This window comes from Candoia aspera, chromosome 2 (genome assembly GCF_035149785.1).
Source record: "Candoia aspera isolate rCanAsp1 chromosome 2, rCanAsp1.hap2, whole genome shotgun sequence".
NCBI classification, from domain to species: Eukaryota; Metazoa; Chordata; class Lepidosauria; order Squamata; family Boidae; genus Candoia; species Candoia aspera.
The window spans coordinates 84,145,992-84,169,313 of record NC_086154.1 but is presented as its reverse complement, the minus strand read 5'-3'; the positions used below and the strand labels follow the sequence as shown (position 1 = coordinate 84,169,313).

The 23,322-nt window shown below is 38.1% G+C and overlaps 1 protein-coding gene across 1 annotated transcript in view; it reads right to left on the bottom strand.

The window, feature by feature from the left end:
- Positions 1-399: 399 nt before the first annotated feature.
- The window catches only part of RBM27 (RNA binding motif protein 27), a 45,370-nt gene continuing 22,447 nt past the window's right edge, over positions 400-23,322 (bottom strand). The window contains exons 9-21 of the mRNA XM_063292365.1: positions 21,614-21,763; positions 19,580-19,727; positions 18,824-18,974; positions 17,840-18,115; positions 17,578-17,718; positions 14,011-14,133; positions 11,677-11,751; positions 11,385-11,549; positions 10,582-10,686; positions 10,302-10,493; positions 7,096-7,182; positions 6,635-6,745; positions 400-3,859 (exon numbers count right to left, since the gene is read on the bottom strand). Of these exons, the coding sequence (XP_063148435.1) occupies positions 3,773-3,859; positions 6,635-6,745; positions 7,096-7,182; positions 10,302-10,493; positions 10,582-10,686; positions 11,385-11,549; positions 11,677-11,751; positions 14,011-14,133; positions 17,578-17,718; positions 17,840-18,115; positions 18,824-18,974; positions 19,580-19,727; positions 21,614-21,763 (1,811 nt within the window). The 3' untranslated portion in view covers positions 400-3,772. The remainder of the gene's footprint in view (positions 3,860-6,634; positions 6,746-7,095; positions 7,183-10,301; positions 10,494-10,581; positions 10,687-11,384; positions 11,550-11,676; positions 11,752-14,010; positions 14,134-17,577; positions 17,719-17,839; positions 18,116-18,823; positions 18,975-19,579; positions 19,728-21,613; positions 21,764-23,322) is intronic.

Genomic DNA, 23,322 nt, shown 5'->3' with positions numbered 1-23,322 from the left:
TTTTCCCTATGTTGTTTCAGGACTATGCATTCTTCAGTTGGTTAACTACTGTTAAGACTCAACTTCTTGTGTCATTATATAGCTTATTTAAGAAGATGACACCATCACTTATTTTCAGTACTACTAGAAGATCAGTAAGTTTAACGTAGGGTGAAAAACACAGTATTGATTTTGGTCATGGACATGAAACTATTTTGTTTCTTTGATGGGATGTTTAGTTTTACCATCACCTACTCCAAGCATTGGAACACAGAATATATGCTTTTTAAGATTGGTATGAAGGCAGAATGTATCCAAGAATTTATAAACACATATTCATATACATATACACTCACACACACACCATATGCGCACATTCACAGATGTACACATTTTTTAAGAAACCAAGCAATACAGCTCTTTTTGTGAGTATAATTTTTTTGGGGAATGGTTACTTTTCCAAATTTCAGTTCAAACTTCTTTTTTTGTAATTTTAAACCATTCCATATTATCTCTTTATTGCAAAAAGTCAACATGCATCTTAGAAATTCAAAGTGTAATCAGTAAAACAAACATTACATGTATGAATTCAAATGTATAAACAGTTAGAAATCCAACAATATCTCCTAATATACTATTACACAAGTTCACAATCTTGTAAAAACTATAATACAAGTAACTGTACATTGAGAGGAATTTAATATTCCTTTTCACATGATTTTATTAAAAACGTTGAAGCATCTCCACTGTATGTGGGCAATTATGTTTTTTTTGTAAAGTTTCAGATGCTGTGCATTTTTATATGTAAGGTTTAAAAAAATACACCACAGTTAAACTGACAGTTTATATAGTAGTAGCATTAATATCCGTAAAGCTTTAGGGGGATGATTCACTGAACATTTACATTATATTCTTCTCAATGTCAACAGAGTGACACATTGCTAAGTCATTAGAAAGGGGTATTATATGTATAGTAAAGTTTTATTAGAATTTCTAGTTTTCAAGGTACTTCGCAGGTGTATTTATACTATGCTTTCTGTTATGGCTTATGACTACGAAAGGGACAATTTCACAGTAGGCGGTACCAGAAGTTACCCACCCAGTAACACAAGAGTTTCATACTAAGTTCTAATACACAACACAGGGAGATCCAAAGTTACATCAAAATGAAGGTCACTTTGAACTAGTTTTCTATTTTGTTTTAAGTGAGTTACCACGATGCTGCCCATTACTTACATTCTCAGTAACACAATAGTATGCTTTCAATACATGAATTTAGGGGCACAACTCAGTTTTGTGCTTCTAGGCTGAGAAATTACATTTAAGGTGTCACTAGGGGATTTATGTACGTCAACATATTCTTAAAAAAAAAAGAGGAAAAAGCAAAGGTGGGAAAAAAGTTTATTAAATAAACCCCTCTGTTGGCCACTATTTCTTCCATGAAAAAAGCCAACACTTTGAGTAAGGATATTCATTCTGTCCTGAACAGCATGCTAACAAAAGGTTATTTAAAACCATATGAAAAGGAATCCCATCCAGTCTAACTGTTCCAAAAGCTAAGGAAATTTCTCTTACAGCTTTATTCAATCAACTGTAATCTTCCAGATACAAAAATACAAGAATTCTCATGGAAATCTAGATGCTGGTAGTTTTTAGTACACAAAAAGCAAAAATATTTACAAAATTATACAGTTCTAAGAAAAAACCCTGTACAATATATGTATTTCTATATATATATATATATATATGTATGTATGTAGGTATGTAGGTATGTAGGTATCTCTATATATGTATATATAAATCCTTTGTTCCCTCTATTATTAACTAACTGTCCAGATTCAAGCGTTTTGCTTGCTAGGTCAATATATGTGATGGCCACATACTGAGCCACAAGCATTCTAAAAATATCACAGGCAATGGGAGAAAAGCAAGGCTTTGCCTGTTAAGAGTGTGCAATATTCGTGCTTTTTTCTTATAACTTAATTCACTGAGATTCAACATTAGTAGGAATGTAGCAATAATCAAGAACACAAAGGCCTTTAAAGGGCAAAATAAGAGTTGGTAGCATATTCTCTTACTCACTTATGGATGGAATTTAAATGGGATGTGATTTTATACATGACGGACATAGTTCCCAAAATGGGAGGAAGAAAAGAAACTAAGTTCTGGCAGCAAGTTAACTTGAAACCCAACTTAGTATTTCTGATGCTTCAATGGAATTAAATACTCACTATGGTAATCTGAATTTAAGAAACCTGAAAGATATAATTAATTTTTGAATGAATGAGTGCAGAGGTACCACAGGAATTGATACAGTAATGTTTGCCTTGCTTCAACGATCTTAACATTCTGAATGCAGGGACATCATATGCTCCTTGCATAACATGCTGCTCTTGTCTATGGCTAGGATGGGGATATTTATGGCCCTTCAGATATTTTTTAACTACTGTCCTTATGGTCACAATCAGCATGGCCAATAGTGGGCTACCTGGGGAGTTGTACTGGAGAGCCACATTTCCTCACCACTGGCTATGAGATACAGCATACAAGCACTAGGAGGGAAGGAAAATGATCCACTGAAGGACGTATTTAGGTTTAACAGCAGCAAGAGACCTGGGTTACAAAGATCTATTGCCCTAGCAGTAAAAAAAATGTGACATAAACTCTACCAAATCTATACCATGAACTATTCAGTGCTTTAAAAAAAAGGAGAGGGAATAGACAAACTTTTATCAGCATGCGGATAAGAGATACTTAAATCAGTGTTTTACTTTTTTCTTCAACTCAACTTTAATTTGTAACGTGTTATAACTTGAATTCACCATATTATTCTAAGTGCTGGCTTAGTATCTCTTGCTTTAAAACAAGATTGTTTTTGATTTGCGGTTCTGTGGGCTGCAGAAAATACACTACTTGGAACAGTGTATTGGCTTTTCCTTAAAAAATAAAATGGAGCCATTAATGGCCCAAAATGAGTTCTAGAGATAGGGCATTTTCAAAACAACTAATTTCACATTACCAACTGTTCAAAAATTATTTCTGCTTGGTCTCTTTTAATAGGTTTCAAGACTGATATGTTCCACTGAACTAAAATGTGAAAGCAGAGCCGAAATGTTTGGTTAGCTGCACCCTAAAGGTAATTAGAATGGGCCATGTTTAAAGATGGGGGGGGGGAGCAAAACACTACAAAAGTTGTGGCTATCATCAATGCTAGCAAGTACTGGTTTGTACTGTACATGAGCTGAGCAATCCTACACTATAATTCTGATAATCACCAGATTTCGGATAGGAGAATATAGGAAAAATAGCTCTTTCACAAACACATGTGCAATTCCTGATTGTTTTAAATTGAGATTTACTTAAGCTGCCTGCCACCCAATGAAAGGAATTCTGAATTAGCAAATTCTAGACAATGTTGATGTATACATGAATTTGACTTACTGTTCTCATCTCAGATTCCACATTGCTAATAAAAGCTATGAAGTCATTGATATTTAATAAAACAAATCCATACTTTAAAATCAGAATGAACAAAGGTTGGGCTTGAAAGACTGATATATTTCACCTTTTAGAATCACAACCATCTTTACAGCTTTGTAGAAGCTCTGGGCCTTTGGCTGATCATAGCTACTTACTTGCTAAGTTTACATATCAAACACATTTGATATCTTAATGTATACTGTATATAAAAAAACAAAAAACAAACAGATTTTTGGCTCATGGATTTCCTTTAAATATTTTTTAAAAATTTTAGTTCGAACAATTCTAAAATTATATGCTTCCTCTTGAAGTTTCATCTTCTCCAAGAGCGAGATTCATCTTCATCTTCATCATCATCGTCATCATCTTCAGGCAGAAATAACTCTGATGTTTCCGTCTCCTAAAGAAAGATAAAATTTAATGTGGTTATAGATTATAGTGATTTTACAGTACTTTCATAAGACTACATTTTACCTTGGGATGATCTCCAAATAAATCTACCTATTTTAGGATCAACCATGCAAAGAAGTACTAACAAAAATGGAATCTAGTTGTGGTATTGCGGCAATACTGAGTACGATGAAATCAGTAATACTTGATCCATCCTGTAATGGGCTGTGAGAATAACCTTGGGAAGCGGAGGAAGAGCCGCAGCCTAGACAATGGTCAGACAAGAGGTATCTCAGCCCACAGAAGGAAGCAGGGTGGAGGCAGTGTCTCAGAAAGGGCTCTCCCTAGTTCTCTGGAAAGTAAAGGCAAAGGAGGGGAGAAGGGCTTTCAGACTTGCAAGGTTCTGCTGCTGTAACCTTACAATAAAGGTAGCGTTAGTACTCGTGGTCTGTGCTTCCTGTCTGGACTACCTCAAAGGGCTGACAGATCCTTTCAATTGACTTTACTTCTAATATGAGCAAATTATAGATCAGAAATATTTCATAATAAAATAGAAAGACACAGAATATACGAAATTTATTAAACATACTGTATTTGGTATCTATTGATGCCTTTCAAACTATTGTCATTAAAATATTTTATATGCAAATGTTATTGTTAGTACATGTATGTATCACTTCCTATTATTTTAAATTTCAACACAATTTAGAACAGAGCAATGAAAATACAGTAACATAAATAAATAAAAGCCATAAAAATAGTATTCATTAAAAATGCAGAAAGAAGACAAAAGTAAAAGAGAACTATGCAAGCAATTCTTGTAGAGGGAAGGTGTGATGAAGAGCTAGATCTTCAATAGGCGCCTCATGAATGTATCTACTGATTTGCTTTATATTCTGCCTTTTGATCATAAGGTGGTATATATAGTATTCCTCCTAATTTTCCCCACAGGCACCACCACAGAGAAGGCCTGCCTGTCAGGAGCCACAAGATGGCACTCAGTACTGCAAGAAGACATCCCCTGATGATTTTTGATGATTTTAGAATTTACTATCTGTAATGGCAATGGTCTGTCAGATACCCTCCCGAGATGTCCTAGTTCAGTAACCAACTGGCAGTAGGTGATGTCAATAGAGCTGTAATAAATGTATGGTCTCTGCTCAGTAACCTGGCTGCTGAAAAGTCCTGATGATCATCCCTGCTTTTTCATATTGATGTTAAATAGCATGGGGAATAGTGGCTTGTGGTCAGTCTAACTGCTGCTAACTAACCCTCATACCCTCCCTCACAAGTCTAAGAAACCAACTACCAATAAAAGAAGGAATAAGAGAGGAAATAAAATTCCTAGACCAAGTTTATTATTTTGGGATAGTGGCAGCAGGATTTTAAATTATTTATCCCCAAATTAATTTATGCCATTTCTGACCAAATTAATCCTGTTTTGTTACAGTCACTATAGTCAATTATATTACAAACCAGAGAGGTCAAGCAGGATCAACAGAGTTGTGCTCCTTTTGTCAAGTTATAAAACCGAGGAAGCATGGCTTATCCTGTTCCCAAACTAGGCCTGAACTCAGATTGAAAAGCACAGTAATAATTAATGTCCTTCAAAAACACCTACAACTATGCAGATACCACCCTCTCAAATAGCTTGCCAATGACTGAGTATTTTGACTGGGTGGTGGTTGGCAAGATCTTCTGAATCCATGGAGGTGTCTTCAGGAGTGAGTTTGCTTTCTTTAAGGGTGGCAACATAATTTCAACATGGAAGCATCCATGCATCACTTCCATTATTTGCCCTATCAACTCCTTTCAGTTAATCTATATAAGCAAAGGCAGCTAAAAGCCCAGACAATATGTGAAAAACCAGATAGCTAGAAGCATCTTGTCCATAAAACCTAGCTCTGCTACATGGCTATTTGAGAATGTTAACAAAAGCCACAAAACAGGTATGACTATATGCATTAATTCATGCTTAGTCACCCCCACAACATATTTACAATACTTGCATTCTTGCCAATTCCTAGTCTAATTCATTGTTGAGAGGTCCCCAAAAATCCAAGAAGCAGCTCAGTTTCTACAATGCTGGAGAAGCATTTGAGGATGACTGCACCAATGCTACACTGATGTTCCCCATTCCTTATGTCAGCAAGGGCCTGGAAGGAATAGTGGCTTTGGTTTCTGGAAATTCTCCCCAAATTTTTACAAATCAATCAAATTCCCTAAGTCTCCAAGGGTACACAACTTTAAGTGATCAGCAGGGGACAGGAAAGCAATGATGATCTGAGAGAAACTTCACCAGAGAGTGGTCTGGTCATGAGAACTATAATCCCCCTTCCCAAACAACCCCTTCATGACATGAGGCAAAACTAAATAAAAGGTATGCCCCTCCCTATCTACTGAGTCTGATGACAGCTCAAGATAGATTCATGATGGTGACACACTATACTGAGTAGGCCTTCCTGAGATAGTCTCAGCATGAATGCTGAAGTCCCCTAGGATCATTGTTCTGGGGTTACCCAACAGCACACCTGAAAAAAATCTCAGCTAGTTTGATCAGAGAAATGGTTGGGTAGCAGAACAGGCCCACTGACTTGCTGTTCCAACATCAAATACAGTCAAAGCTTGATCCATTCAGAGTTTTCTGATGAGCAAGATGCAATTCCTATTGACCAGAACAATTGCCCCATCAGTTCAACTTGGTGCTGTACTGCAAAACCAGGTGGGCAAAGCTAAATTTTTAAGAGATTTTAAAGGACAAGCTATTTGAATAGTATTCTAATACCTCTTCCTTGGGTTCTTCCTCCTCAGTTTCTGTAGACACAGAGGGTAACTTAGGTTTATGCCATGATATCTGAAGTCGTCGGTCTTTAAACTTTAACCCTTGATTGGCAGCCTATGGTGGAATATTTAAGTAAGAAAAAGAAAACAATGTATGTTATACACCAAGATAAATCAGTGGCTATACAGCATGTCAGAGAGATTTCCATTATTGTGACCGATCAGAAGTCTTTGCATTGCTTCTCATATTTGCTACTCTAACTTCTTTTCTATAATATAAAGTAAATGTTAGTAACATAATCAATTTGGAGACAGCAACAGGATTTAACCATTTAATGCCTGAAAATGTTTCATTTGAAACCAGTATATATTTGCTGATACTTTCAATTACACGGTAAGTTTGTCTTAAAAGCATATGGAGTACTAGAACATCCCTTATTTAAAAATATAAACCATGTTACGTACATTTTCAGCTTCAGAGCGGGACTTGAATGTCAAAACAACACTTAAAGGTGATTCCTCCTCTTGAAGGCCTTCAATATCTCCAAATTGCTGAAACATACAAGACTGAAGTTTATGCATGTTCTTTCATTGCTAAAAAAATATTGATGACCAATGTAATATTAACAATTAAAGTATACCTGATGTCTTCCAAATATTTTGGCCCGTAATTCCCTTAATTCCCAATCACTGGTTCAATTTAACAAGGTCAATGGGAGATGTAGGCCAAAATATTTAGGTAACACTTGGCTTTGCAACAAGAATCCCAGAAAGGCCTCTGATCCTTCTCAATGGCGATCTGATCTGATCTAATCTATCATCTTATATGGCTGCCGATCTCACAAGAAGTGACTCTGGGCAGTGTACAGCAAAAGAGTATAAAAACAATTAACAAGTCAAACAGTCATATTAAAAAAGTTACAAACACACGAGATTCAATCAGCAATGGAGCCACTTCAAGATCTCACTGGTTCCCTGAGACCCCCAGGCCCAATGACAAAGCCAGGTCTAGAAGGACTTCTGGAAAATAAGTTGGGATGGAGTGGACCTCACTTTGGGGGGAGGGGAATGTTCTATAAGGTGGGTGCCACGGCAGAGAATGCCTGTCTCCTCAGGCCTGCCAAGTGTAGAGAGATAGGACCCATAGCATGCCTCTCTTGCGAGATCTGATGGGAAGAGCAGATGTAATCAGGGAGAGGTGGTCCCTCAGATAACCTGGCCCCATGCCATGAAGGGCTTTAAAGGTCAAAACCAGCACCTTGAACTGGACCCGGAAGCAGACTGACAACCAATGCAGCTCATGGAGCAGGGGCTTAACATGTGCTGTTTTAGAAGCACACATAACTGCTGCACCGCTGCATTTTGCACCAGCTGAAGCTTCTGGATACTCTTCAAGGGCAGCCCCATGTACAGTGCATTACAGTAGTCCAATTGGGAGGTGACTAGGGCATGGGTAACTGTGAGCAGAGCCCCCCGATCCAGGAACAGGCGTAACTGGCACACAACACGAAGCTGTGCAAAGGCCCTCCTAGCCATGACTGCCACCTGCTCTTCAAACAGGAGTCATGGGTCCAGGAGGACCCCCAGATTGTGCACCGGGGCTGTCTGGGGTCATACAACCCCATCCAGCACCAAAGATGGCACAGTCCTAGAACAGGCAGGCCCCAAAACCCAAAGCCACTCAGTCTTGCCAGGTTCAGCTGAAGTCTGTTGTTACCCATCCAGACCCTCACAGCCTCCAGACACCAGGATAAGACGTCCATAGCATCGCTTAATTCGCCAGGAACAGAGATGTATAATTGGGTATCACCAACATACTGATGATACCTCAGCCCACGGCTGATGATCTCACCCAACATCAAGTAAATGTTGAATAGGAGTGGAAAGAGCACCGAACCCTGCAACGCCCCACATAGAGGCCAGGGGCAGGATCTCTCTTCCCCAATCACCATAGACCAGAACCAACTCTGGAGAAAGGTGAACTAGCACAACACAGTGCTGCCCACCCCCAATCCCCTGAGCCAATCCAAAAAGGATACCATGGTTGATGGTATCAAAAGCTGCAGAGAGGTCAAGTAGGGCAAGGATGGATGCACAACCCCTATCCCACTCTGGCCAGAGATCATCTAAAAGCGCGACCAATACTGTTTCCATCCCATATACAGGTCTGAATCTTGACTGAAAGGGATCCAGATAATCTGCTTCACCCAAGGTCTCTGAAGCTGCTGCACAACCACCTTCTCTACCACCTTCCCCAGAAAGGGGAGGTTAGATACTGGACGAAAATCATCCAGTATAGTGGCAGCCAGTGATAGCTTCTTGAGGAGGCAGCAAACCAAGTCCTCTTTAAGAGGTAAAGGAACAACCCCCTCATTCAAGAAAGAGTCCACCACCACTAGAACCCACTCACATGATACCCCCTGGGCCGCTTTAATAAGCCAGGAGGGGCATGGATCTAAAGAGCATGTGGCTGAGCTCACAGTCATACAGACCCTGCCCACTTCCTCAGGCCCAACAGGCCCAAACTGATCTCAGATAACTGGGCAATGCTCCTCCCCAGGCATCTCCTCCGGTCCTGCAACAAGGCTGGAGTCCAACTCCAAACAAATTTGAGTGACTTTGTCTGACAGATGCTGAACAAATTCTTCTGCATGTCCCTGCAAGAGCCCCCTCTACCCAAGAGGGCACTTGTCACTGTAAACAAGGCCATGGGACATTCATCTTCTTGGACAGCAATTTTATTTCTTAGCATTTTAGGAACCACACTAGTCACCCAAATACACAGGAAAAGTACAGATAACTGCTCAGAGATCACAGACTAAAGCCAGATGACAGGTATTTGCCTGTGCTTCTCAAAAGTATCATAGTTTTGGCTGCAAATCTAATACTATGTATATTTTCTTTTAAAGGAATTTCTGTAGTGTTTACTGGAGCACATTCTTCAGCAGGCATATGTAAGATTTTAGGCAAAGTTTCTAAACTGTAGAATCTTTGAGACTCGAATTAGCAAATCTTTATTTATGTAATTGATATACTTATTTTACATTTAGAAATGTCTTAATTTAACTCTTATTTTTTGTTTATGCTTTTGTAAGCTTCAAGTTTAATTGTATTAACAGTGAAAAAGGAAATGGTGGTTCAGGCAGCCAGAGAACTGTTTGCCAAATTGCTGTTTGTTTGTAGATCCTGAGAATCCCTTAATTATCTGTAAATAAAGGGCCAAATTGGTGGCAGTTTCCTGGTATTAATTTCCAGCATCAAAGCTAATTTCACCTGAGCTTAAAGGCAGTGAACTTAGATTAATTCCAAGACTAACAAACATTGACAAAGTTATCCAAACACAATTCGACTAAAAGACATTAAAATTATATTGGATGATATCTGGTCAAGCCGACTCCAACATTTAGGAATCTTAGAAAAATGATGCAACAGAAATATAGCAGATAATACCTGGAACAGCTAACTTCTCTAACAGTTAACCAAATGTTTGCAGCATGTGATGAAATCCATTTCAGTTAAAAGGCTGCTGAAGAGATTAAGTACTACATCAATCAAGCAGCTGTGAAGATGAAGTCAGTTCAGTTTTAGGAGACTCATGCCTCTATATTATTCTAGAATACTGCCCAGAAATTGAGGTAAATTTTAGAGTTAGTTATAAGTTGCTAACTTACTGAGAAATGCTGCAGCACTTCATCTTTCTCTTCTTCCACAAAGCCTCCAATTGTTAGTGCTTTGGGGCGGTGGTCCACTACCATGTGATTCACAATACCTCTCCCTCTCCCTCCACGACCTCGTCCTCGTCCTCTACTTTGAGCTGACATCGCTTTTCCCCGACCAACAGGTAAGATACCTAAACGAGCAGCCTGGGCAAAAAGAATGCACTTCAATTTTTGTGGATACTGTATATACCTAACACCAGAATCAAGATGGCAGTCAACTCTACAAACTTACCTCCACCTGTAGCTGGGTGAGTTTTTTTCTCAGTTCAGTCGTATCTTCCCCAGAAGACAATCTTTTATGTAAGTCCATTTCTGCATCTAAAAGTTCTTTTTGTGCCTTTGAAAGGAGAGAAGTGGTAACAGAGAATTCATTTGCTTCACTCTCTTCTAAATGATTAGATATTTCCCCATAGGTTTCAATTTCCCCATATTCTAGGGAAAACATAATGGTAAGTTATATCTTGTGGGGTTTGGGAAGAATCCAAAATGTGGGATAGTAAAGGCTAAATAAATAAATATTCTATGCTAAGAGATGCAGTAATAAAAAATTGTTGTAATAATGATAACTAGAGTAAACAATGCTGATTCAGACCACAAGAGCGGTCTTGGATAATCAGTGGTCTCTCAGAAAAAAATCTGAAGTTTCCAGCTTTGATCTTTTAAATAGTTTAAAATATTTTTCCCTGAAAACAATGAGAACAAATATGAAAGATGGATAGCAAAATAAAAATATTGAAAGAAGTAGCAAACTTTTATAAATGCTCAAATTCATGTGATAGGCTGCTTCAATTCAAACATGTATGTTCAACCTGGACATACGATGCATTGGGGCAATGTCATGCCCTTTCAACACGTCAAACCCCGCCGCCCATTTCAGATGAATAATACATGAAGGGAGCTTTAATATGGGAGCATTACTTCAACAAAAAGATTCCAACAGTGCCTTTCCCCATCTATGAGAAATCTCAGACTACAGGCAGTGAATTAACTGCAGATTTTAAAATAGGAAGACATAAAAACAGTTGTATGACTTACTTCAGTTTTAGACTTTAGCTTTGATGTTGTAGAAACAACAGATGAAGTTTTTAATTCATCTTTCAATTGTGAAATTTTCCCTGTTAGCTCTTTCAGAGTCTTCATAATCTCTGCTCTCTCCTCTGGTTTCATGGTTTTATTCTTTTCCAATTTTGATATTAACATCTATGAAAGTCAAAATAAAAATATACTAGACTGAAAGGGCTTCACCTGCAATCCCTTAAATATGCTTAAGTTATGCACAAAACAAAAACTTGGAAGTTAATGCTAAATTTAAACAATTCAATCATACCTTTTGACATTCTATTTGTTTCTCCAACATTTCTTGCTGTTTCTTTCTCATGTCTTGTTGCAATTTCATTGCCTCCTACCAAGAAAAAAATTTATTTTAGTGTGCTAAATGGTTTACTTTAATTACTATGGATGGGTAAATAAATACAAATCACAATTTTAGATGATCCAAAACAATACCATTTGGAATATGCTATTTCCTTCTGCAGCATTATAGTTCCCTGGAAAACAATAATTATCTTTCATCACTGATAATCTGTGTGTTTGGTTTCAGACAATTCAAATCTTGATTGGGACTCATGTCTTGCGGAAAGCTACTACTACCCTATGTTATACATGCCACCAAAGAATATCTAAAAATGCCTTTGGGTTTATATCCAAACTACACTGCAGTCAGCTCAATGTGGCAAACAGAGGTTTAGTTATCTCTCCCTTTCCTACAACTGTAATCCTTCTATGTTGAATCACATGGTGCTTTTTTTGAGTCAATTCAATTCAATTGATTTTATTACGGTCACTGACCAGTACAAGATACAATTCTATAAAAATATGCACGTTAACCATTAGCCATAAAATATGAGCCATCTAAATTAAAATAATTTTCAATCTGAGTTTACAAGTTCCAATTAAGTGTTAAAGTACGTTTGGATCACAGTGTAAGTGAGCCCCTTAATCAAGTTTAAAAACAATCTTATTAATTTGCATTATCATGACTAATATTCTATCAGGTATAAGTGTCTATAAAAATATATGTAAAATATTAAAAGGAGTGATAAAAGAGTAAAATATCATATATAAAATGTGTTATATAGACCACAAAGTTATTACAAGGGATACATTACTACATTTTTCCAATCATAATCTGACGTATCTTCATAGCAGCTGCGCAGAATCTGGCTACTTGCGCCGTGACAGTTGAATCACATGGTGCTCTTTTTGAGTCTAAGATTGAAACCAAGCTCCCCACCCTTGTGAGGAGTGTGTGTGTGCTACGTACACAGTTCCTTCCTGTCAGCCTTCCCAGGTAGATCAGACAGGAAACACGACAGATAAGCTAATTCTACTTTATTGTAAGGCTATATTAACAGAACCTTGCAAGTCTTGTTGGTATTTCAGGTTGTTATGCAAGGAGCAAGTCATAGAGGAGCCAGGTATTCATGGTAATTAAATATCGGCAGGGTGAGAAGGTCAGACTTAACTGTCCTCAGGTTGGGGTGTGGAAAAGCATGACCAAATAAGTAAAAGCTGTTGTTTACCTGGAGGAACTTGCCTAGACTTGCTACCAGAAGTTTCAGTTTCTGTTTAGCTCAGCTCAGCAGCCCTCTCCTTTGCTCAGTGCGTGTGCGCGCGTGTACGAGCTTTTAAAATTATTCTTTGTATTTAAGGACTTTGCCTATCCAGGGCTCTGGATAAGGAAACTTTTATGTTCTACGCTTTGTTTAAATACAATTATTTTTGTAGAAATGCCTGGTGTCTTTTTTCTGATCTCTCGGGCCAAACGGTTTCCGGCATTCTGCAACAAGCGTGACAGTATAAATCTCCACTGTCACTTTACAGCCTGAGAAGTTAGGGAGATTCCTTTCCTTCTCTCCCTGTTATGCAGCTGTGGGCTATGTCCTCTCTTATCTGAGGCAGCATCTCTTCCCCCTGTCTCCCAAGGTCATTCCCACATACCATTACACTTCCATGTACTTCAAATGCCAAGGAACAGTGGTAGACTTTACAGTGTTTGGATAAGAAAAAGATTAATCCAAAATGGTGAGAATGACTGTAAGACAGGAGATTATATTTAGGTCATAATTCTCCCAACCAAAGACTAAATCTAAAAAGATTCATCTAAATTTTTACAAGGAATAATTCTTCATCTGGTGGATGCAAATTTGTTTGGCAAGTGTGCTAAAAAAAACCAGCTACAGTTTAATATACAGCATATTCTAAAGTAGTCCTAGCAGAAAACAGAAAAACAAGCCATCTGTAAGAACTGTGCAAAGCACTGAAAATTGAGCTTCACAATACTTGTCTGTTAAACTGTTTTAATATTTGAAGCAATGATGATGTTTGCAAGGTTCTTACTGCACAGCCTTTTTGCTCTGCTGGCAGATCTAGTGAAAAGGTTGTCTGTGCCTGCACACATGCATTAAGACCATCAACAACAGATTTCAAAGCAGCTGTGCAAGTCTTGCAGAAGATGCAGCCATTCTAACATTTTGAAGAGAAGTTCATGCTAACATGCTCTATGAAGCACTTCTTCTGAATGCTTTGCACAGCCCCCTCATCTATTGTATTCCATTCAAAGGTTACAGTTATTAAATACAGTGCAATTATATGTGCTCACCTGTTTCTTTTTAAGAACTTCTTGGACATCATGAGATTTATTTCCTGTACCAGATTTATTTCCTGTCTTCAAATTAGAGGAACTGTAAAGTGTCTTTGTATGTGCAGTCGATGAAGGAAACAACTGAAAGCAGCAATTTATGACAACACATTAATGGTGCCATTAAGCTTTGTGCAACTATTTACAGTAATATTTTAAAAGATCAAATCAAACATTGTCAGGTAGTATTTTGCAGATTATGCAAGGATGAAATTTAGATTGTCTATCGGTGTCACATATTTGCATTAAGAACTTTAAGAAAAATTGTTCTTTGATATTCAAAGATGCAGAACTATTATAAATGGAAATGTCTTCAATCCCCTGGCCCCCAAGAATATCCCACTGTAAAATAAAATTTGTGAGATTGTTTGAATGGGAATTACTCCTAACCCTTCTTTTCAGTACTGGCCTTCTAACACTATCAATATACTATGTATATCACCTTAGCTCAAAGCTAAGCAAGGTCAAGCTGGTTAGTACTTAGATGGGAAACTATCACAGAATACCAGGGCTCTTGGTTTGACTGGGAAATTAAAAAAAACATCCTGGAAGAAGGCAATGACAAACCACTTTTTGTCAATCAAACATCCTGAACATGAAGTGGCCAGGAGTCAAGCTTAGCAGAAAGAGACTTTATCTTAGCCTAGGTAAAGGTAAAGGTTTCCCTTGACGTAAAGTCCAGTCGTGTCCGACTCTAGGGGGCGGTGCTCATCTCCGTTTCAAAGCCTTGGAGCCGGCGTTGTCCATAGGACACTTCCAGGTCATGTGGCCAGCATGACTCACGGAACGCCGTTACCTTCCCGCCGAAGCGGTACCAATTAATTTACTCACATTTGCATGTTTTCGAACTGCTTGGTGTGCAGGAGCTGGGACGAGCAACGGGAGCTCACCCCGCCGCGCGGTTTCGAACCGCCAACCTTCCGATCGACAGCTCAGCGGTTTAACCCGCAGCGCCACCGCGTCCCACTATCTTAGCCTACATCACACTAATTCATAATGTGGTTTGTTTGCTTTTGACTAAGCAACAGCTTAGGTATAGACTACAATGGCTCATTTAATAAAAACCTGGTTTAAATTGTTCTGATTTAGCATTATATGCAAGAAGTCTATAGAGGCACAATAGTAAGAATAGCTGTGAATGTTTAACAAAAATTTCCTTTATATTTTGCTCAGTAATAGCAGAAAACCCAGCCATTCTTCTGTTCCTCAGACTACTGCTGGTCAATATACAGCAAACAACCTACTATCTCAATATTTCAAACTACAAGTCCAAACATGGCCTGTTAAAAAGAATTGTGGAGCTGTACTCTGATGTATCTAGATAGCTCCAGGTTGCCTATACTAAGAAGGTACAAAACATACTCTTATATTCCTGGACCATGTCTAAAACCCACTCCCTGCTCTGGAAGTCTTCATTTCTGGAAAATAGCTAGACTATTCCCTGAACTACTAAATTGGTGTGATCCACAGAAAAATAGAATGCTTGGTAATCTCTGGAATATTCCATCTATGATACATTCTGGACACCATTGCCAATACCTAGTCTGTATTGAATGTAGCTTGTCTTTCTACATATTTAGGGACTCTGAAGGTGCAGTATGAGGACCTTAATGATTGCCCATGCAGTTGGATTTACTGAAGCACAGGTCTTAGCAGGACAGTGCCATTTGAAGGCTGCCACAATGTCTTTAGCTGGATGAAAGTTCAGCAGCTTGATACTTTAATAGTGGTAGTTTTAAGAACTCTTATGCCATATTCTATTAGCCAATGGCATATATGTTACTTTACTAAATCGGGTTTTTTTTCCTTAAACGTTACACCGACATTTATTTCATTCTCATTTAAATAACTAAGTATGTTTATTGTAGGAGAAAGCTCAACTTCAGAGGTGAGCAGCCTAGACCCTTCAGGGGTTTTACACAATAAACTTCAAAACTCCAAATTGGCTGGGACTCTTGAAGACTGAAGCCTAAAATATCTGGAGGACCCAGGTTGCCTACTTCTACTCTATCATCTTTCACCTATTGAAACATTAGTTATAACCTCTTAACAATTCAGATTCATTGTAGGCCTAACTGCACACTACAGAACTATGCTGACAATTGCAGCTTACATTGCATATACAATTTTGACCAGAGGTGATACAGGGGGAAAAAAAAAAAGCTAAAATCACTATATAAAGAAACAGAAGGTAAACTGGTGGCTATAGTAAAACTATTCATTCTAAATTAGGTAAGCAATTCCTCCATTTAGAGATGGTATGAATTATCAGAACGTCCTAAAATTCAGTAATTCTGAATATTTATTATTCATAAAAGCTTACATCCATGTTAGTAATTACAGATGTTAACATGTGAATTTTTTTACTACAAGTGTCCACTAAATGGAAAAATGCTTTGTTTTTGGCTCAGGAAAAAACAGTCCTACTTGAAACAGTCCAATGGAACAAAGTCAAAAAGTATTCCATGTTTCAACAGAGTAAGAACTCAAAACATTTCAGGTCTTCAGCTATGGAGAACAATGAGAATTTGAAACAAGCCAATGTGATTTGTGTCCTAGATCAACAAAAGTAGGAAGAGTGATAATCCAACATCGTTTCTTTCAGTACACTGCCTAGGAGGAAGCAACAACCAATTGCTTTTATTTTACCAGAGCCCAACAATGGCAACAACAACATGAAAAAACAAAAGCAGAATCTCAAACACTCTTTCATTACATGCTTGAGAGAGGCTTCTTTCTAATGCACATGAGTATCCTGCACCCCCTGACCAACTGCTCTTAAAAGACTATACTGTACAAGCACAGCATGGCAATGCACTGTATTTTGCAAACCTCCTCCAAAGGAAAGCTTTGAGTTATTAAGAAAGTTCATATACCCTTTTGACATTAGTCAAAGATAACCTGCCAGAGTTCAAATCAGCTTACAAGCCAATTTTAATTAAAACAAAACCAAACCACAGGACTTAGGGCTCTTGGAACACTGGAAATAATATGGTTCAAAACAGCCCTTTGTTTCAAGCTTGGAACAAAACCCTCAAAACTGAGATGCAACATGTAGTCATCAAGAACCACTGAAAACAGAAAACAATGTGATAACCAACACAACACAGAAACTATGCAAAAGCAAACAAAGCAATAAAAAACAAAAAATCTGACACAGTTTTGGGGTACATATAAATATACTCATAATTTTAAGAGGCAGTACAAAATCTTAAAACATCTATGTTCTATTTTCCATTAAAACTGTATAGGTAGAAGCAATATATTAGGAAATGCATATTAAAACTAAAAAAATTACAATCTTCATTTAAAAAATTCCTTAAATCTCTTTTGCTATGTCATTTTCTCAACTAATATAATTGCTCACTCTTTTAAATATCACTGCTCTGAAGAATGATGTATTTTAATTTTCTAGTGTTTTTCTATAGTAAATCTGGCAAGTAACAACACAAGATTAAAGTCTTGCATTGTTACCTTTGTAATATTTTGTTCTGAGATCGGAATGTCTTCCATATCCATTTCTCTTACCTGAACATCCTCCGCAGTAGCACTGGACTGGTTAAGCAATACATGTTGAGAATCTGGCTGAATCCCACTGGTTGTTCCAAGTCTATGTTTAATTGGAACCTTGTTAAAGACATAGGCACCTGAAGTTAATGATTTAGTCACCTGCATGAATGCATATTAAACAGAAAAACGTTAGTGTGTATTCATCTGTTTTGAACTATCATAGATCCTAAAAAGTTTAGGAGGAGCAAAATACTGAGGTTGCAATAAGAGCACTATATACCTTTGGCATGCTGCTGTGCACTGTTACAGGTGGAGGCTGTGCCAGGATCTGTGGTTGCATGTGCAGCTGATGAAGAGGTGATGGTGCTTGCTGCTGATGCTGCTGCTGTGGTTGCTGCTGATGCTGCAAGGGCTGCTGCTCACTGCTTTCCCGGTGCCACAGGACTCGTATAAACCGATTGTTCAACACTGCCTCTGTGCTAGAAATAGCTTTCCTGGCTTCATCATTTGTTAAATACTGAATTAGAGCAGCTTCAGGATCATTCCTGAAGGCAACCTAAGGAATAAATATTCAAAATAGTCTGATTACATAGTAAACAAAATGTCTTAGGCATAGTTACTAGTATAATTTGCTTCTGAGCTGTCATTTCCAGTATGATATTTTTACAAAACTCTTTGCAACAGTACTTAAGCATCTCCTTCCCACATTTTCATGAACACTGAAGCTTAGGAATAGCTAAATTGATGCCATAATGTGTGCTATTCTTAAGTTTTGCAGCACAAGTCCTCATGCAATATTAAGTGAAGAACCAGCAGCTTTTACAACAGAACACCACTTTGGCAGGTATGATAATAAAGCTAACGCCCTTAACATAACAGTGCTATGGGACTATCATGGTCCATGTGTATTTTTTTTCCCTGATTATTTCCTAATTTCCTGATTATTAAAAATAATAAATAAATTTAGTTGTGCCAGCAGAGGTACAGGAAAAAGTACTCATCCATTCTTAACATAAAACTGCCCATTTCACTGTATAATATGGAATAAGAAATACAACTATAGCATCATTGACTGAAGTTTATCCCCCTACGATAGAGAAATGGAAAGCACACCACTTCCTGAGGCACTTCATTTCCCTATCCAATAGTCTGTATTGCTGGAAAATTTCTCCACATACTTTGCCCAAAATTATCTCCTTGCAATTTTCAACCCATCAGCTCTTGCTGTATACAACAGTGTACATAAGGAAGTGTTTAATTTTACCTGAATGTTAACAATTGTTCCAAATTTGCTGAAATGTTCATTCAGTTGAGTAATATTGTTCAATTCTGGTGGTATTTTACGAACTTCCAATTTAGTGTTAGTATACTGGCTCTTCTTCAGGAACCCTGGCTTATTTTGGTTATTAGTTTGTCTGAAGAAAAAGAAAGAAAACGAGGCTTCACATGTTACGTTTTTAAAAAATTAACTTACACAAAAGAGCAATCTTTTATTTTTAAAACCTCTTAATATAAGAATTGCTTTACTGCATTATGCCAAGGTCCCCATTTACAGAGCAATTCTAATATGCTGGTGATACAACTGAAGATAAAACTGAAGACAGAGGATTTGCCATATTCAGATCCTATTTATAACAGAATATGGTTGAATCGTAACTCCCACAGTCCCAGATCACTGACATGGTCTGAGGCTGCTGAGTAGTAACACCTGGAAAGCCACGTTTTCCACCTCTACTTGACAACCTCACTAAAAGAAATAGTATTTCAGTTGCTTTTGTTTATTATTTACTTAAATGATTTATAGAGCTGCCCATCACAGAGCAATGATTCTGGGTGGCGTGCAAACATTAAACCATCAAAACAATATATAACCAAGACACCCTGGCTAAAACACTAATTTAATTAAGTATGTTAAAATATTCATAAAGATTCCTGGTTTTCAGGTCCCATAGTTCTCTAACAAAATATATCTGATTTTAATTCAATTGTCTAATTAATTAGCAGTACATAAAGTTCTTACTTTCCAATCCAAGGTTTCTTTGGAGATGGCCCTTCTATCGTGTTTGAAACTCTCTTCCTGTTGTCTGGCTCAAGCACCACTCTGGATACATTGCTGCTGTTACTTGCAATTCCAATTGGAGGTTCAGTCTGTATGATAATATTAGCAGCTGGAAGAAGAAAAGATCAATATACTTGAAGCGTGTCATTGCTCCCATATATTTCTTCTCTAAGAATTACACAAATAACGCTAATACGATATTGAAAATGCTGTATTGTTGAGACCCTCTACAACAGAAAATAAGAAAATTAAACTGGGCAAAATTGGAAATCTTCTTGCTGGAGTTACCAACACCTCTCCAAAATATCATTTGGGTGAAAAACCAACAATGAAAAAATTGCCTAACAATTCCAATTACTTGAGACACTGCATATAAGTAGCAACAGTAAAATTTATGCATCTGCAGATGAGAATCTCTTGTTCGAGATTTACTAAAACCAAGTCTGACAAATCTGTAAATTTCATTTTTATTCAGTTTCTTATTGTTCTGATTTTAACAGCCATCTGTTTCCTGATTAGCTTGTAGGTCTGGCAAAAAGTCTACACGAACATTTATGACTATAGGAAATATAGTGTGTGTGTCTTTTTCTATGATATACATTGTTTTTCTTTTGTTTTATTATTTTCTACTTTTAGAAATGTGAGCTGTCCAGAATTGCTAGGAGGCAGGCGGGCTCTAAATAACAATCAATCAATCAATGCCTGTCCTTCCTTCATATGCGTTTGGGCACTTTTCATTAATTTATTTTGTATCCTTTTTTTAGTTGGGAATTACACCACCAAATTCTAGATGTCAGATTTTGGCAAATAACTGCATTCTAGTTTACATATTTAGGAGCGATAAACAAGTTCATATGAAAATATCAACTGAACAAATATATGTGATACCCTTGTAGAATGTACACTCAAATATACTGGCAGTCTCTAGCTGGTTTGGCCTACAGGCTTAGCATTGCTGCTGTTACTCTAAAATCCCTGTAGAATTTTGGGTATCTCACTAACCAAGCTTTAACACTTACATGGATGCTCCACAAGCCATTTCACATTATGCTTGTTTGATATTGGTACAACTAAGAAGTTGATTATTAAGTGTACTGGACCATAAGATAAGCTAATCAGTTGTACAGGAACCCAGGAAGTTGCTAAAAATGCATGGATCACAACATTTTCTTTTAAAAGAACTAAGCAAGCTATTAAGCAAATTGAATTCTCAGTATGATCACCTCTTACTGCAAAATCAGATCTTATGCCATACTAGAGCACCATAAGCAGCATTCGTTTGCAAATATATTATTTAGGCTGACTGCAGGTCTTTCTCTATCCCCTGGACTTTCTGCTGGAGAAAAGGTATAAGCTTAGTCCCACTTCCCCTGCAACTTTCCCACCAGCTGTTCCAATTAAGATATTTTCCCCAAAGCATAGAATGTGATGCTGAGGAAGGGAGAAGAAAAATTCCCTTCCCCTTTTCTGTTCTTAGTGATGGGGACCTGCTCCAGTAAATCAGCAGAACCTGGAAACAAGAAGCTGTAGAGCCTCAATCTCAATTTCCAATCTCAAAGAAAGATTAAGGAGAAAAAACACTCTCTACACTAAACACTAATTATTATTTCCATTCATTGGCACCAAGTTATTTCTGAAAATAACTACAAGCTATAATGCTTCATTAGAGACAATGCTTGGCATAATCCAGGCAACAAGAATCACAAACTTCAATAAAAAGTTTTAATGCAAGAATTAAGGATAAAGTAAAAAGAACTGTGAACCTCTGGTCCTCATTTATTAATGAGTTCATTCAAGCAGAGTGAATATTTTTAACCCCTCCTTCCCAGATATTTTGCAGCCTGGATTGAGCTACCATTTACAGGATATATTACGAATGAAATCCTTCCGTGTGTTAGTTGTTTGTGAGTAACACTCCTCCTGTTACTTTCTCAGCCTCTCTACAATCTCTCATAATATTCCAAACCCTCACTGTTTTGACATAAGAAGTCACACCTCTTGGATTTGTGTCCATTTCACCAGATGTTAGGCCAATAAGGTTTGGACGTTGCATTGGAGTCCTTGAAAAGAACTGTCGATACTGAGATCTACCTGTACTAGTAATACTAGGGGCTTCTGGATTATAGCCATCTGGTTCATATGTATCTATTAGAAGAGAGAAAAAAAACATGAGATTTCGTTTTCATTTAAAAATCGGACATCAGCAAACAATTTTAATTTATTAAATTTATATCCTGCCTTCCATATAATGTAATTCTCAAGGCAATTAACAGTCAACTGTAAGGTGAAACATTTTTTTTTCAATTAAAACATGAAAGCACATCAATAAAAACAAACAGGCACTCATCAGTTAAAAATTACTTCAGCAAAAAGTTTATTATTCAAATTTTGCTCTGTAAGACGGAGTGGCTATGGGTGCGGGGCTCCCCTGTATCTGGGGATCTACCATTTTTGGTCCTTAATGGGGTTGTATGGCCCCAGACAGACCTGATGTGCAACGTGGGAGTCCTCCTGGACTCAACTCCTGCTCAAGGACCAGGTGGCAGTCATGGCTAAAAGCGCCTTAGCTCAACTTTGTGTTGTGCACCAGTTGTGCCCTTTCCTGGATCGGGAAGCCCTTCTCTCAGTCACTCATGCCCTGGACATCTCCCATATGGACTACTGCAATGCGCTCTACATGGGGCTACCTTTGAAAAGTATCTGGAAGTTTCAGCTGGTGCAAAATGCGGCGGCATGGGTGGTAATGGGTGCCTCTAGGGCTGTGCATGTAACACCACTGCTGCGTGAGCTGCACTGGGTGCCAGTTTGCTTCCGGGTCCAATTCAAGGTGTTGGTTATGACCTTTAAAGCCTTTCATGACATGGGACCAGGTTACCTGAGGAACTGTCTTGTCCCAATTACACCGACCCATCCCACCTGGTCCGGCAGGAAAGCCATGTTACGGACCCCGCCGCCTAAAGCATTTAGACTAGCAGGGTCTAGGAGGAGAGTCTTTTCTGCTGTTGCCCCTGCCATATAGAGTATCTTGCCTTCTGAGGTGAGGTTGGCCCCCACTTTTCTGGCCTTCTGGAAGAGTGTTAAGACCTGGCTCTGCCAACTAGCATGGGGATCCAATAGTGGTAGGCAGCCCTGGATGTGGCTGGTGGCTTGAGGATGGTTTGTCCTCCTTTTAGCTTTTCACTTTGTGTGTGTTTGTGTATAATGATCTTTTATTGTAAGGCGCTCAGAGTCACTTATATAGTGAGATGGGTGGTGTATAAATTTGATTAATAAGCAAATATTCCAGACTGAGATCTGGGAGATCGTAAGATTCCACTACAGGAGGGCATCCATCTAGAATAGATGCAATGGATGTTCCTGGCATATTACTGGAAAACATGGAGATATGGAGATGCATCAAGGACACACACAAGAAAAATGTGTTGATTTCTAGCTGGTACAAACCACTGTAATTGGTTTTTCTGCTGAACCATTTTGGGTATGCCACAGCTCAAGAGAAATGACACTTGCAACTTGTTCTGGGTTTCAGGTGGAAAAAAAATGTGTGGGGCAAGTAGGACAAGGCTGATGTCGGTCACCCCATCTCTCCGCTCCAGAGTTTCAGTGTACCATACATGCTACTGTCTAACTGTCCCCCACCCCGCATTTTCCCAGTGCCTTTCCTCCCCATAGCTGCTGCCAATGAGATACAAGTGGTCCTCACA